General features: G+C 47.9%; 1 protein-coding gene across 2 annotated transcripts in view; it reads right to left on the bottom strand.

The window, feature by feature from the left end:
- Window positions 1-6,177: 6,177 nt before the first annotated feature.
- DVL1 (dishevelled segment polarity protein 1) overlaps window positions 6,178-16,571 on the bottom strand; it is a 98,593-nt gene continuing 88,199 nt past the window's right edge. Inside the window, exons 11-15 of one of the 2 annotated variants that reach the window (XM_054394892.1) lie at window positions 14,951-15,100; window positions 11,124-11,255; window positions 9,861-10,028; window positions 9,178-9,384; window positions 6,178-6,612 (exon numbers count right to left, since the gene is read on the bottom strand). In XM_054394892.1, the coding sequence (XP_054250867.1) occupies window positions 6,182-6,612; window positions 9,178-9,384; window positions 9,861-10,028; window positions 11,124-11,255; window positions 14,951-15,100 (1,088 nt within the window). In that variant the 3' untranslated portion in view covers window positions 6,178-6,181. The remainder of the gene's footprint in view (window positions 6,613-9,177; window positions 9,385-9,860; window positions 10,029-11,123; window positions 11,256-14,950; window positions 15,101-16,571) is intronic. The other variant, XM_054394893.1, reaches the window with a different exon arrangement.

The raw sequence follows: 16,571 nt of genomic DNA, 5'->3' as shown, positions 1-16,571 counted from the left end.
GTCCTCAGCCTCTCCTGTGTCCTTTGCATCACAAACTGTCCTCAGCCTCCCCTGTGTCCTTTTCATCACAAACTGTCCTCAGCCTCCCCTGTGTCCTTTGCATCACAAACTGTCCTCAGCCTCTCCTGTGTCCTTTGCATCACAAACTGTCCTCAGCCTCCCCTGTGTCCTTTGCATCACAAACTGTCCTCAGCCTCTCCTGTGTCCTTTGCTTCACAAACTGTCCTCAGCCTCCCCTGTGTCCTTTGCTTCACAAACTGTCCTCAGCCTCCCCTGTGTCCTTTGCATCACAAACTGTCCTCAGCCTCTCCTGTGTCCTTTGCATCACAAACTGTCCTCAGCCTCCCCTGTGTCCTTTGCATCACAAACTGTCCTCAGCCTCTCCTGTGTCCTTTGCTTCACAAACTGTCCTCAGCCTCTCCTGTGTCCTTTGCATCACAAACTGTCCTCAGCCTCCCCTGTGTCCTTTGCATCACAAACTGTCCTCAGCCTCTCCTGTGTCCTTTGCATCACAAACTGTCCTCAACCTCCCCTGTGTCCTTTGCTTCACAAACTGTCCTCAGCCTCTCCTGTGTCCTTTGCATCACAAACTGTCCTCAGCCTCCCCTGTGTCCTTTTCATCACAAACTGTCCTCAGCCTCTCCTGTGTCCTTTGCATCACAAACTGTCCTCAGCCTCCCCTGTGTCCTTTTCATCACAAACTGTCCTCAGCCTCCCCTGTGTCCTTTGCATCACAAACTGTCCTCAGCCTCTCCTGTGTCCTTTGCATCACAAACTGTCCTCAGCCTCCCCTGTGTCCTTTTCATCACAAACTGTCCTCAACCTCCCGTGTCCTTTGCTTCACAAACTGTCCTCAGCCTCTCCTGTGTCCTTTGCTTCACAAACTGTCCTCAGCCTCTCCTGTGTCCTTTGCATCACAAACTGTCCTCAGCCTCTCCTGTGTCCTTTGCTTCACAAACTGTCCTCAGCCTCTCCTGTGTCCTTTGCTTTACAAACTGTCCTCAGCCTCTCCTGTGTCCTTTGCATCACAAACTGTCCTCAGCCTCTCCTGTGTCCTTTGCATCACAAACTGTCCTCAGCCTCTCCTGTGTCCTTTGCATCACAAACTGTCCTCAGCCTCTCCTGTGTCCTTTGCATCACAAACTGTCCTCAGCCTCCCCTGTGTCCTTTGCATCACAAACTGTCCTCAGCCTCCCCTGTGTCCTTTGCATCACAAACTGTCCTCAGCCTCTCCTGTGTCCCTTGCATCACAAACTGTCCTCAGCCTCCCCTGTGTCCTTTGCATCACAAACTGTCCTCAGCCTCCCCTGTGTCCCTTGCATCACAAACTGTCCTCAGCCTCCCCTGTGTCCTTTGCATCACAAACTGTATTCATCCTCCCCTGTGTCCCTACTGCTGCCATGCTGAGGGAGGGAGAAGCTCAATAATGAAGAGGTAGAGCAGCTGAAGGGGAAAGCACAACTCCTGCCTCCCAGTGTTGGTCAGTAGCTCAGAGCTGCAGGACCTGTGATAAAGGGCAAGGTCTTGTGTCCAGTCAGGTGGCAGTAACCTGCAGGGAGGGGTCTGCACCCCAATCATCTGTGACCCAGCCTGGCACTGAGCCTTGACAGGGTCCCTGTCACACTCTGAACTGGAAGCACTTCTGAAGCACCATAAAACCCACACAGCTCCCAGCTGTCTATCATCTTTAGCTCCTAAAACCAGTCCAGAGGCTGAAATTCAGTGTGGAAAGAAGAGATGCCACCAAGATTTCCCCCTTCTTGGATAAAAGCTAATGCAGGAGTGCAAAGAACTGAAGCCATACACTGGGGTTATCACATAAAATTAAAAGCTTTTTAGTGTTTAAAATAGCATTTACACATAAGCAGCTATATATTAACTATACAGACACTTGGGTTTTAATACAATATCTACAAAAAAAAAAAAGGAAATAATTCAATTATGCAATAGACATTTAACAGGAACAGTGCAGTCCATGCTAGTAAGAGGTCACTCTTTGAGTAGAACCAATTCTAGAACAGGTGATAGTCTGGGGGGAGGGAGGGTTTCATTCTTTAAATTCATGTAACTTTGTTCCTCTACTGTACAGAAAATTCTTTACAGGTCTTCTTCTTTTTTTTTTTTTTTTTTTTTGTTTCTAATCACTGATTAGAATTAATAATTTTAACTCAATCTCATTACAATCCAGTTAAATGCAAAACAAAACCAAAACAATGACATCAACTCATGAGCTGACAAGTCTCAAGGTGGGGACTTGCCCACTTGAAGAGAACAAAAATGATAGCAAAAGTCAATGTCTGTGCATCATTGCTTGCCATCCAATATACCTTTGGATCAGGTGTCCAGGGGACTGTTACCTTTGAAAAGCAGGAGGTAAAAAGACAATAGCAGTGCTTTTAAGACTTATTTGCCACAACATTTTACTCCTTGGAGTTAATCTGGAGGGTGGGGGTGCATCACCCCTACAGATATGACCTCCTTTGGAGAGGGGACGTCATCCCACACTGGTTTCTCACCACATGATCTTCCAAACATACCTCTTAGTCCTCCTTCCAGGGCAGACCTGTGGGCAGGTCTGCAGGAGCACTCAGCTCAGCTGCAGAGCACAGGCAGGTGCTGAGGGCTCTCACTTCCAGAACCCAAATGGCAACTGTGCAAGGCTGCTGGCACCAGGCTGGTTCCATGCCCTAAAGCAGCAAACCCAGAACTTCTCCTTGTAGTAGAGCCCAACCAGGGCCAGTTACTTGACATTAGATCAGAGACAAATTTCAGGCCCTGGTGAGAGGAACAGATAGTTCTGCAGGACTCCAGCCCCTGAACTTCCATCCACCTGGCACAGACCTCCCTACTACTGCAAATAGCTTTGTGGGCACTGGTGGCACTTTGCTCTGCAGGTGGTACTGTCCCCAACAGGAGAAACTTTGAGGCCCCTTGGTGCAGAGAGACATGCACATGCATTGAAAGCCGAGGGTGGGACCTGGGAGATCTCCTGTCTTCATTCACCTCTGAAAACCAAGAGCTAGCAATGTTCCAGGCCTAACTTTGCACTCACTCCAAGCAGCCTCTCCCCTGCCCATCACAAGGTGAGGACCAGGCTTCTCTTTCACACCCAGTGGCCATCCTGTATTGCACTGTTCACAGAAGGGGCATCTACATTCTCCTGCTGCTCTCTGTCAACAGCAGGCTCCACATGCTGCACAGTCCATCCAGAGCACTCACTACCAGCCTGGAATGGAAGCCTGTTTGTGGGTGAAGCTGCTTCAGGCTGGGTTTTGCAGCCTGATTTCCTCAGCAGAGAAATCCTTTTCCCCACACCCATGTTCTGGGACCGTCAGCCTCACTCCAGAGTTATCCACAGACACACAAGTATCTAACACAGTCCTTTCAACATAGCAGCAAAGACCAGCAAGACACAGAACAGTTTCTGCTAATGGCATAACAACAAGACCCAAAAGAAAACAAACAAAAAAACAAAACCCAAACTTCAGCAGGTGTGTAAACTGCAACTCTTGAAAAGACAAAAGGAAATCAAAACACATTTCTTCCATGGGTGAAAGCTCAGCCCCCAGCTTTTACTCCCTTTTGGAAAGATCTCATTAAAATGTCTTTTTTTTTTTTTCCCCTCCAGCTCTATGAGTTCTGCCTTCAGACAAAGTGAGCCAGAAAAAAAAGAAAAAAAGAAAAAAAAATTGTAATAGAAATGAGAGCAGAAAAAATGAAATGAATTGCAAAGTAGAAGCACAGCTGATTGTCAGTCTTAAGTCACAGACTACTTAACAGTGCCTCCTGGACGCACAGCAGAATGAGAGAACTCTTTTACCCTGATTTATTTCATTGCTTTTCAAACAGTTTACTGAGCTTTCTTAGCATCTTTGCTGTGCTGCTGGGAGGAGGAAAGGAAAAGGAAGGCTACTGGGGTGCAGTCAGGCTTTAGGTAGTGCTGTTCTTTGCAGTCTGAGCAAGCCCAGCAGATGGGGGACAGTGAAAGCATTGCCTTCACAAACCTTCTTCAGCCTTTTGGGGAGGTGCTGGGCAAAGAAAACCTCTCCCAAAGCACTCAGCTAGTTTAGAAGCTCAGTAAGTGGAGAACCTAGTCTGAGAGACATACAGCTTGTTTCCAAAATACCCAGCTCCCTTCTGAGACTTAAAGCTCCAATTCACACAGACAGCTGAAAATGTTACTCTGAGCTTTTCTGACAGGGATCTGTTTACCCACAGATCTGTAGGAACAAAAGGAGTGACAAACCTCTCAGAATGAACACACAACATGGGACAATTTTTCAGGGTGGCAAAGGAAGGTGGCACTACAGGCAGCTAGAAAGACCATGATCTCTTTTGACATTCCTATTGGATACTTACACTACCCATAAAGCATGGAACATAACAAAAAGAAGCTTTTGTTACCAGGGGAGAGAATATTTATATACAGTAAAGACTGATTTTAAAACACCTGCCCTAAAACCTGCCAGAAGCAGGCATCTCACAAAAGAAGATTTAACTTGAGGCATGGCCCCATGGTCAAATGCCACTAAGTGACTGCAGCTTAACACTTACTGCCCATTAAATGAGCCACCAGAACAGAGTGTGGGTGTGCTCTTACCATACCCTCATTCAGGTACCTCAGAAAAGCTTCTCAAATCTCAGGGAAGGTTCCTGAATGTGCTTTAGCAAGCATCCATAGCCTTAGAGTGAAAAACACACAGGAATGAAATCTTGGGGACAGAAAACAGCAGTTGCTGAAGTCAAAGCTCCCCAGCAGGAGCTTTAGCACAGGTCTTGCTATGTCTCAGGTGTAAAGATTCATTTATTGTACCATTTATGAACTGTTCTTAACCCCCCCTCCCCACCTAGCTAGTCCTCATCTGTGTTCAGAACATGTCCCCTTCAGGTAACACTGCAATTGGGACCAGGCATCTCCAGGTTTCTATTGCCATAAAAAAAAAAAAAACCAAAGTAGGGAAGATAGTGCTCAGAAATTAAGAATGGAACAAAAGGTGATCCAAATGAACAGCCATGTCCCAGTGGGAGCAGGATTTACCTAGGGATGAACATCCCCTTCAAACGGGAGAAGCTGCAGCTACACTGGCAGAACTGTGCAGCAGCAATTGTCCTGTGGAGGCAACTTTTAAAACCTGTAAGCAAGAGGGGTGTTAGAAGCAGAAGGACCAGACACATCCCTCAGCAGCAGGATGTGACTTGAAATGCCCAGGAACAGACCTGCAGCTACACAACCTCCCCAGGGTGATAGGAAATGCAACAACTTTACAAGTTCTGCACAATGAACACATACAGCAGCAAGACTCCACCACTCCCTTGACAGAATAATACCTTAAAACAAAAAAAAAAAAAAAAAAAAAAAAAGGAAAGAAGGGGGAAAGAAGGGGGAAAGAAAGGAGGGAAGAAGAGGGAAAGCAGAGGGAAAGAAGGAAAGAAAGATTTCTCCTCCCTAGGCAGCAGAAGAATGTAGCCACGACTTTGCCTTCTGCTAGGAATTGCTTTGAGCCTGCTCCTTTCCAAGCAGGAGTAGTCCTTACACTTGCAAGTGTTTGCTGAGTGCTGATTGATGCATCCAAGCAGCAGCATTCCAAAGGCAGTATCACAGATACCAACCAACAGTCATTTTTGTCTTGGAGGAGAAAAAAACAGGGGAAAATAATAATAATAATAATAATTAAAAAAAAAAAAGCCCCACAAAAGTGCTACTATGCATTCTTGGAAATTCAGAAGTCAGGTGAAACAAACAGTCCTTGAATCAGCCCCAAAAGATCACACTAATTGTGCATTGAAGGAGGTGCCACAAGTACCAAAGCCGTTCACAATCCAAAAACAAGAAGGGGGGAAGGGGAAGGAAACAAAAAGGATAAAGAAAAGATGCCATCAATTTGCTGATATCTCACAATCCCAGGAGATTATTTTTGTCTCGTTTGTTTGGGGTTTTTTTTGTTCATTTTTGGGGTGGGGGTTGGGATGGAATTTTTTTTAAAATTTTTGTATTTTTTTGTTGCTGTTGATTTTTCTGCGAGGCGATTGCAAACCAGCAAGGTGTGAACATGCAAGACAGCCAAGTTTCTTCTCTTTAGTGTTCACCAAATTGCCCACCCACCCCCCAAAACAAAACAAAAACCAATCGATCCCTTCCCCAGCCCTTCCCCAAGCAGAGTCTTGAAGGCACTTCCTCTCCTCACATGATGTCGACAAAGAATTCACAAGGGTTGCCCATAGCCTTCTGGAAGGACTGCCGGCTGCCCGTCAGCTCCGGAGGCACCGAGCTCAGTTCCCTCACCGGGGGCCCTCCAGGGGGTCCGCTCGTCCCGTAGACTTTGGAGCCCAGTTTGGGGAGGTTGTAGAGGGGTGGCACTCCCGGAGGCCCGTAAGAATGATGGCTGTGGTGGCTTCTCTCGCTGTGGGCGGTGGCGGAGCCGTGGCTCCGGTGGCTGAGTTGGCTGCAGGGCCGCTCCCGCCGCCCCCCGCCGCCGCCGCCGCCGCCGCCGCCGCTGCGGGCGGTGTGCTCCGACTCGCTGCCGCTGCCGGCCGACTTGCGGTCCTTCTCCCTGCCAAGAGCCCTCCTGCTGTTCTCGCTGGTGCTTCGGTTCGAGCCGCTGCTTTTGCTTCCTAAAGGCCACGGAGAAAAGCGGAATTAGGGCCCCCCTGCGCCGCTGCGTCCCCCGCGGACGCTGCCACCGAACCCCACGGATCAGGGCAGGGCGCGACCGTCGGGATGGCCGCAAGGATGAGCAAACCAGGCTTGACTGTGCTGGTGGCTGATGGACTTGAGCAATGAGAGTGGGGAGAAGGAAGCCGAGGAGGTTGTGCCATGCACAGGTACACGGAGACACCTCAGAGCTTGCACAGGGAGAGCAGCAGCTGGCCTGCAACTACGGCTGGGAGCCCAAGGCTCCACTGCACCCAGCTGGATGCAGAGAGGAGCAAAAGCAAAAGGAAGAAGCAGACATTTGGGGCTTGCCTCAAGCAAATGAGGTGCAGGTTATTATTGGTCACTGTCTCTGTTATCTTCTATCAGCAAAGCTTTTCAAGAAGAAACTGTCTGCCTTCTCTGTCACCCTTGGTCACGCTGAGCATCCTCACACCCAGGCCCAAATCCCCTGAGGTTAACAGAAGACCTTTGGCTGGTTTCAGTGGAGAGATGCTTTTCAAATTCAGGTCAAGTGGTTAATGCTGACTTCTTACCTCAGAAGAATCTGACTTTCTGCAGCTGCACTTCACACTGGGTATGTGGCAGAAACAGTAGAGAAACCACCTACCACCAGAGCAGCCTAATGTAAGGTGGCAGAAACCATCTACCACTGCAGCTAAGCATAGTCAGCAGCATAGCTGGTCTCCTCTGGGCATGCTGAGGGTCACTCTCTCCATCACATGCCTTTAAATCCTGTCACAGAACAATCAGAAAGTCCTTCTAAGCCTTGTGTCACCTCCTTGGCAGCTAGGGACTGGCCTGTCTTGGAGACATGCAGCCCAACCTAAAGCTGAGGTTTGAAATGCTGCTGTGCACTGGGACAGGTTGAGCGTCCAAGACAATTAAAGGGGGGGGGGGAAACCAAAACCCAAACAAATAAAAAGGGGAGGAAAATAAATAAATAAACAGCTAAACAATTGGGTCACAAGAGTCTAAATGGTCATGCTGTGAATTCGTTGTTATTATTATGGAGGCATTTGAAGCTTACCAATCCCCTAGAGTCAGCCATTCCTCTATGAATCCTTCAGTCTAATGCTTGCTCAGAACAAAACAAGGGAATAACAGTTACAAAACAAGAAACAACACTGAAGGGTAGTTTCCAAAAGAAGAACAAGGAAAGCGTTGAAACCCTTCAGAATTCAACACCTTGGTGCCTTTCAGCAGGCTGCATGGATAAAATACCAAACCTTTCTTCTTCCAGCAGCTGAGATCTAATATTTTACTGCCCACAGAACCAGCTGCCAAAAAAACCCACAATCATCACATTCCTTCCAGCACCATCAGCCTGCAGTTCTAACACCTCTGGATACCATCAGGAGCTTCCTCCCAGCCACTGATTTTGAGGTGAGGTGGGAAGCACCAAAGCTAAAATCTTGTGAGCAAGTTCCTGTGATGCAATTCTTTTGTCCAGAATCCTCACTCTGTCTTTACTGGCAGCCATTTCCAAAAGCAAAACTCACTCTGGAAGTGATAAAAATGAACAAACAAACAAACAAAACTGTATGGCCAAAAAGACTGCATCATTTTTATTCACCAGAGGTTGAAAAGGAACTACAGAATTATGCAGGAAAGGAGGAGGTCAGGGTTTTAATCCATGCAGTGTTGTCTTTTTGTTTGTTTGTTTGTTTCTCTGTTATCTATCACAGAAGAGACTTTCCTCCCTGTGAGCAGGGTTTCAGCCCTTTGAGCAGGGTTTCAGCCCTGTGAGCAGGGTTTCAACTCTGTGAGCAGGGTTTCAGCCCTTTAAGCAGGGTTTCAGCCCTGTGAGCAGGGTTTCAGCCCTGTGAGCAGTGTTTCACCCCTTTGAGCAGGGTTTCAGCCCTGTGAGCAGTGTTTCAACTCTGTGAGCAGTGTTTCAGCCCTTTAAGCAGGGTTTCAGCCCTGTAAACCACCTGGCTGCCCACCTCACACAAGCAGAGAGAGTGATTTTCCTTTTGTACTGAGCACTGAAGTGAAAGCCAAGAGCACCTTGGTTCTAATCCCTATTCTAACAGCACTGAGATGCTCTCATTTCTAGCACTATCAAGTGGTTGCAGTGGCTCTGACCTCTATCAAAGGGGGGCAATAGTTCCTCTCTCTTACCAGGTTGGACAATTGAGTTATTAACATTGGCCTGATCAGCATCATCTAAGCAGTAGTTTACTGTGTGGTGCTGTTGGGTAGGAAAAGACAAGAGGCCCAGGCTACCATGGTCATGACAAAGAGCTTGGCTGGCATTTTGCAGTACAGAACTCCAAGGTAACTGTGAAGAACATGTTCTGCTCTGCTGTCTTCTGCTGACTGGCAGTTTCAATACAGAGCTGAAAGGCCAACCCACTCCATCACAATCCCCAAACAGGTTTGGTTGAGGGCAGTCACACCAAAACCATGCAGGAAGCACAGAAAACCACAAGACAGAGGAGCACAGACAGCACAAAGGGACTCAAGCAAATGGTTAGGGATAATGACAGCTGGAAAAAGAAAGACCAAATGAATCCTCTTACCTTCACTTTGCTGGCTCCCTGCACTGCCACTGCCATAGCTAAAGCCTGGGTCTTGGTATGCTGGTGGGAAACACGGAGGGGGCAGAGGATACTGGTAGGGGTATCCTTGGCCTAGTGGCCAGGGAGCAGCAGGATGTGGAAGTGGAGCAAGGGTGTCCTGATCCGAGGCTCCGCTAGAACCATTGTTAAGGTTCAGGGCAGCCATATCTGGAAAAGAGAGAGGAGCCTGAGCCTCTGCTCTCACCTGGCAGCTGATTTCTGCACATGAACAAGGCTACTAACAATTAACACAGCACCTTAGTGAGGTGAGGGAGAGAGGGACCCAGCCCCACACACACGTAAGGCAAACATCAGAATTACCACTGAGCACCAAGGCACTTTGGAAGCATTTCCAAAAGTCAAGGAGGAATCATCTCAATTTTACAGACTGGAAACTGAGGACAAGCAGGAAATCTGCAGCACCACCATACACAAATCCTGCTCTCTTGAGCCTCAGTGCCATGCCTTGTGTGAGGAGCTCATCCATCTCATCCAAGTGGTCCAACAGCAGCAAGGGTCAACCACTTGGCACACTTCAGAATGTTCTGAGCACCCACTTGGCCCCGCAGGGCTCTGCTCTGTGCATCCTGTGAGCACCCAACAGACAGCACACACAGCTTTCTCCCTCCCAGGGGGGAACTTACTGCCACAGAGGTCTCCAAAGACGTAATAGCACTGTTCAGAGAAGGTGATTTTGTTCACAGTGTGCCTGAGGTAGCCATGTTTTAACATGCTGCTGGCGTACTTCCTAGCCTCCCGTCGGTCTTTGAAGCCTTCCACATGTGTGTAAAGCCAGTCAACCACATCTGCTCCTACAGTGACAAGAGGAAGAGGAGACACAGCATGGCCTGAGCCAAACTGGCCTTTTGATTATTTTAATCCTCAGATTATCACACAGTCCCACCAGATCTGCTGTGCCAGGTAGAGAACACAAATATGAGTCACAGAATGGTCTGGGTTGGAAGGGATCTCTGAAGGGCATCCAGTCCAACCCCCTCTGCAGTCAGCAGGGGCATCCTCAACTAGATCAGGCTGCCCAGAGCAGCAATCTTGTTGCAATGAGCTTAAAATGCTCTTTCCACAGCTCAGCCTGACTGGTAGGTTACTTACCACCAAACACTACTGAAGCAAAGAATTACCCAGAGAAGCTGTGGATGCCTCATCCCTGGCAGTGTTCAAGGTCAGGCTGGATGAGGCATTGAGCAACTTGGCCTGGTGGAAGGTGACCCTGCCCTTGGCAGGGGGTTGGAACTGGATGATCTTTAGGGTCCCTTCCATCCCAAACCATTCTAGGTGTCTAGGATCTTGCATCCATTTGAACACCACGTTAACAGTGACATCTAACCCAATTCTGTAGTGCCACTGCTCAGCCCTTTCTGAGCTGCAGCAATGACAATGGCAAAGGATTTACAGAAGGGATTGAAGAGTCATCTTCCTCAAGAGGGAGACTTTACTTTGTCTAAACACCTGGGCTCCAACCCCTTTCTCAGCAAAAAGTAACTGACTAACTGTTGGCACAGCTGAGGTCACAGGACACTCAGGATCAAAGGCAGACCTAGTTGTAATTTCAAATGCAATTAAGATGCTTTGTTAAGGTGGTGTGGCTGTCTGGAACTCGAGGGACCAGGATTGTTGCCCTGCTGGCTGCTAGAGCCAGAAGTAGCTGCATGGAAAAGCTGAAATATAACAAGTGAAGGTTAAAGACCAGCTCTGTGTTACATTTTGGGCTGCCCAGGCTCAAAGAAGAGCTCTTAGTGATTTCCTGTCCCACTTAGACACCAAGTCAAGGGAGTATAAGAGGCTGCAGACAGGAAAAGAAAAATAAATCACATAAAGGTGGTTTCTTCAGCCTGCTTCCCAAAAGCCACTGTTGGGTTGTGTCCCCAGCCCTCCTTTGATCTGCTTACCTATCACTGCATTGGAGATGGTGATTTTTAACCACATCCTGTCCCGAATTTCAAGGCCTGAGTCTGGCAGCTGCATAACCTTGACAATTGTAGCCATGTCACTCTTCACAGTTAAGGGAGACTCTTCTAATTCTAAAAGGAAGAAAGGTTAAATGCTTCTTTGAAATGATCCCAGCCTGAAAAGAACTTCTCAGCTCCCAGCCTGGATGAAACCATTTCAAGGCACAGCTTTAGGGAGGCAAAAAGACACAAAGGTTCCCCACATGCAGCCCCAGCAAGGGCATCAACTACAGCATTCATCAGTTCTTCAGGGACTCTGCTCAGTGCAGCCACTTGAGTCGCTGAGATGCTGAGTCCCTGAGTGTCTTGGCTGCAGCACTGCACTCTTTCAACCCACACTGCACTGAGATTTGCAGAAAAGGGACCCCAAGGAGCTCTCTGACCATTGATTTCTATTTCTGTTTGCCATGAAGAGCCCCTCAGCCCCCCACTGGTGCAGGACTCTGCAGGATAAGGTTTTTTGGCTTGTTCTTTAACTTTGGGGTTCATTGTCAGCAAGGATACCAATCTGCATGGGGAAGGATGTCTCAATGTCCATTTGTTTCTGTAATAACTTGGATATCAGCATAACTGAGGAGAATTGGAATCAGAAAAGAAAGCTTCCACCATCAGGAGGAAAGCTTCCATCATCACTTTCCCTCTAGGAAAACCTCTCCAGGATCCCAGTGGTGGCAGTCACCAAGTCACCTCACCCAGCATTACTCTGGCCTGCATTTTTTTTCTTGCAGAACACATAAAAACCCCACTGCTCCCAAATGCCTTAGCAGCTGGCACTGCTCCACTGGCATTTCATACATGGTTATGAGCAGAGCTGAGGCTCCTCAGAGGCTTCATCATTTCCTGATCAGTTTTTATACTGGAACCATTAAGGACAGGGCTGAGCTTCACCCTGCTGAACTGAGCTCTAGGTAGGGCTCCAGGTCCTTTGGAAACTCTTTAATACACATAAAGGCAAAGTGGCAGCTAACATTGAGAGCCCAGTGGGGTGAATCTGGGGGTCCAAGAGTCCACCAGCCTTCTTGTGTTCTTCTTGTGCAGAACTCAATTATCCTCCCTAGGATGTCCTCCTCCTCTCAGCCTAGAAACTTCATGTTGAGCACATGTCCTGTGTTTGTTTCAGACTCTTCTCCATTAGCAATTCAGAAACCTTTCCTCCATTCCCTCCTCCCAGGCTTCCCACGTCACCCACCTCATAAAAGCACAAGGGAGCTGATTTTGTCCTTTTCCAGCCATCCAACATTTTGACCAAAGGTACAAGCAGCATGAAACAATGAAAACTGGAAATGCTTCCTTCCCCACGTGCAATGCTTTATGCATGACAACATCCCAGACCCTCAAGGCATGCACTTGCAATGCTTACACACACACTAACACTTTGCTTTTGCTTTGAAGTTAGTTTGGTTAGTGGCAAAAAGCAACATGTTGGTTTGGGGAAAAAAAAAAATAAGCAACAAACCCATCTTGAAGTAAAGTACCTGGGGAGCAAGAAATTGTATTCTCTTGGAGACCTGTGATCTGTATCTAAAGAACAAGGCTGGCCAAATGACCTCAGTATTTTCTAACTCTGGTACTTGCTGTAGAAAAATAATATTCATTTCAAAGGCATCCACTTGGGTCTAATATTCATCTCAAAGGCATCCACTTGGGTCTCATATTCATCTCAAATGTCCCCACTTTGGTCTGACCTCAAAGTTCCTGACCTCCCTGACCATCACCTCTACAGCTATGTGCAAATTTTGAGGAACAGCACAGACAGTTAATTGCTTTCTAGGGAATCAGATCTACCACAGAGCTCTTTCTCAAGGCTTTGGTTATTGGTTCTGAGTGGTATTTTTGTCCCAATAGCAGATCCTGGTAGTCCAAGAGGTGTGTGCTCTAGTCCTGCCACATGTCATACCACCTCTGGCTGGCATCCTTATTTGAGTAAAGAAATAAACACCTACCCAAAGGAAAAAAAAGGCACCAGGACATTATGCAGTAGCTCAGGCTGAATGATATTAAGCAAAAATAGTTTGAAACCTCCATTTAAAATCCTCTGAGTAAAAGAGAACTTTCCAACAATGTCTGTGGATTGCATTTTGAAGCATCAAGACTTCCAAAAAGCACTGAAACACTTCAAAGAAAACCTCATGGAATGGGTCCTGTAGTGGCAGAACAAGGGGCTGGACAAATCTACCTTCAGCAGAGTTAAAGAAGAGCAGAGTTTGCACTGACTGAGGCCAGCAAGTCCAACACCCACAGAGCACTGTGAGAATATTCTCCTATGAAACACCTCAGTCTGGCTTGGTTTTCAGAGCCCTGGTTTTGAAGAAATGAACCTGAGGCAATAAAAGGCTAACACAGAATGATTCCTACTGGGGGGTGGTGATTTGTATGACCCCAAAATCTCAGCTGCTTTAGTCACTAGCACTGATGGGATGGTGGCTGTGCAAATGCTTCAGGTATCAGAACTTCACTCCTGATCCAGAGGCTGGGGAGCAAAGGAAGGCCAGTGAGAAGGGAAGCAACTTTCCCTCCAGTTACACTATCCCAGCCTTGCTCTACAACCAGGCTTAACCAGCAGACATTCACAACACTGAGAACAAGGAACCATGGACCAGACTTGTCTAGGATGGCTCTGTCAAGTCACTGCTCCCACTTTCACACCCAGACACTGCAGAGCAGAAATTCCATTTGCTTCCAGTACCACTGACCTCAGAGGAACTGAAAGAGAGAATCTTGCACTAGGACATGAAAAGTTAGAAAGCCTCATTTTCCATGGAGGTCTTTGTTCTTTGTTCAGTGCTCAGTCTCTCCTCACCTCTCTCTCAACTCCTCCTCCATTCCTCCTTAACTTTGTCTCCCCTGCCAAAAAAGGTTCACAGGACAGGTTGCTCTTTATAGCTAGGGCTCTGAGGTGCTGCCTGCTGTGCTCAGGGTGGGTAACAGGACCAAAGGAAGGAGAGGTCACACTCAAGGTCAGGGGTACTCCATGTTTTCTTGCATTCAGGAAAGGGAACACTGTAAGTCACTGGCACAGAAATGAGAAGCTGTCTCCAGAAATGTGGTTCTGCTCCCAAATAACCTTTATTTTTAAAGTATGCTTGAGAGGGCAGCTGTGTTGCACACTTCCCAATCACATCACTGTATAGCAAGGCACACAATACATGAATGGTTCCAGAGGAATGCAGAGTAACAGACTCTTGTTTGACAGCAATCAGCAGATACATTTGGTCTCAGCAATCCTTAGCACCTTTCCAGGCTGAAAACACATCTCAGGCTAAAGCACTCCTCAGGGCAGTGGTTCACTTGCTCTCTGCTCCAGATGTGTTTCCCCTTCAGTGGTGCTGCTACTACCTAAAGAGCTACTGCACCTGAAAAAGAGGGCACTGAGCTACCACACCACTTTCATTGAAGGTGAGGAGTAATTCAAGGAGCTTATAAAACCTGAGAGCAGAAAAAGAAGCAGACACCTCTGCTGTCTGCTAGGACTTAATTGGTCTGAAGGGAGAAAGCTGGAAGCCTGCCTTGTAACTTGGAAAGGGAGAAGCCACCTCTTCCTGAATGCAAACCCTGACAACAAACCAGCACCGTGCCAACTCCTGACCTTTGGCAAAAGGTTTTCTGCTCCCCATAAAGGAGCAGAGCCCTAAGGAAGCCCTCGGGAGCTGGGTGGAGGCTGTGTCGTTTTCATCGCGCTTGCGGCCGGGGTGGGGTTTGCGCAGAGCTCTGCACTGCTGGCCCCGAGCAGAAGGCCCCTGCCCTGTGCTGGCCCCAGTGTGACTTACTTTCCGACTCGGGAATTGAGCTTGTTAGTGAGGAGCTGGTAGATGTGGTGATGCTCATGGAGGGGCTCATACCGTAACGGGGGTACGCTCCCGTCATGGCCGTGGTATGAGAGATCCACGCCGCAGGGTCGATTGGCCTCACCGGTTCAGCTGCAACGCAACCAGAAAGGAATCAGAGCTGCAGCAAACACTGGGGCCTAGAGGAAAAAGGAATTGCAAGTCCCTGCTGCTTGGAGAGCACACCTGAGGCAGCCCCCTCAGCTGGCTGCCCCCACAGAACCATGCCATAGAATCATAGAATCATAGAATAGTCAGGGGTGGAAGGGACCTCAAGGCTCATCCAGTCCCAGCCCCCCTGCCATGGGCAGGGACACCTCACACTACAGCAGGTTGCTCACAGACACATCCAGCCTGGCTGCAAAAACCTCCAGGGATGAGGCTTCCACCACCTCCCTGGGCAACCTCTGCCAGTGTCTCACCATCCTCATGGGGAAGAATTTCTTCCTAACATCCAATCTGAACCTACTCACTTCTAGTTTTGTTCCATTCCCCCCAGTCCTGTCACTACCTGACACCCTAAAAAGTCCCTCCCCAGCTTTCTTGTAGGCCCCCTTAAGATATTCATGACACTCCTGTTCCTGTAACTGCAGCAGGAGTTAAATGCCTCCCTTTGAAGGAAAGAAGCTACCAGTCCAGGAAGAAAATTTAATTTTTATTCTATACAGTGAGAAAGAGATTGTCAGAGTTGTGGAGGCTCCAAGCCTGGAAGTCTTCAAAGCCAGGCTGGATGGGGCCTTGAGCAACCTGCTCTAGAAGGAGGTGTCCCTGCCCATGGCAGGGGGTTGGAACTGAATGATCTTTAAGGTCATTTCCAGCCCAAACCATTCTATGATTTTGCTGTGATGTGACTACCAAATGCTTTGCTCCTGCTGAAGGGAGTATCTCTCCCTGCTTCTACGGGTCTTGGGTCAAACCCAACCACTCAGGCAGAAAGAGAATCTTCTGCTAAAGGTGAATCAGAACACTGAGTCCAGAGCTCTGTATTTGCATGATGGAATTCTTCTCTCATGAAACTTTGTAGGACTGCAGTAGTCTTGCAAAGTACATAGACAAGACATATAAAGACCATTTGGAGAGCCTGGTGTCAGAGAAGAGTGAAAATCACACCCAGACCTTAAGAATAATTTCCCCCATAATCTACATTATAGTGGCTGTTGTTCCACTGCCTGAAACCCAGAACTTCTTTAAAAGAGCTCTGCTTCAGCTAGGTATTCCCACAAAACAGCCCAGATGTTATTGCAACCAGTTCAGCCTGCAGCAGAGCCACCCCTGCTGGCCTTGGATAATGATTCATGCACCTTCCTGAACCAAGGGCAGCCTGCCACACCAGCTCTGCTTGTAGCAAATCTGAATTCTGTCATTTGTGGGATCTTTCTTTGGATTTTGCTGGTTTTCCAAAAGACTTCACTGAGTGAGCTCCTGGAGCCTGCCCAAGTCTGTTGCATTGACTTCAATGCTGTCCTCATCTTCTCAGGGCTGGTAGCAAACTGGTTTCAAGCTTTACTCACCAGCAGGAGGCAGCTGGGTTTGTCACATGAGAACTGAAAGGTTTATTAAGTCA

Source organism: Indicator indicator, chromosome 32 (genome assembly GCF_027791375.1).
Source record: "Indicator indicator isolate 239-I01 chromosome 32, UM_Iind_1.1, whole genome shotgun sequence".
NCBI lineage: Eukaryota > Metazoa > Chordata > Aves > Piciformes > Indicatoridae > Indicator > Indicator indicator.
This window is presented reverse-complemented; position numbering and strand designations above follow the sequence as displayed.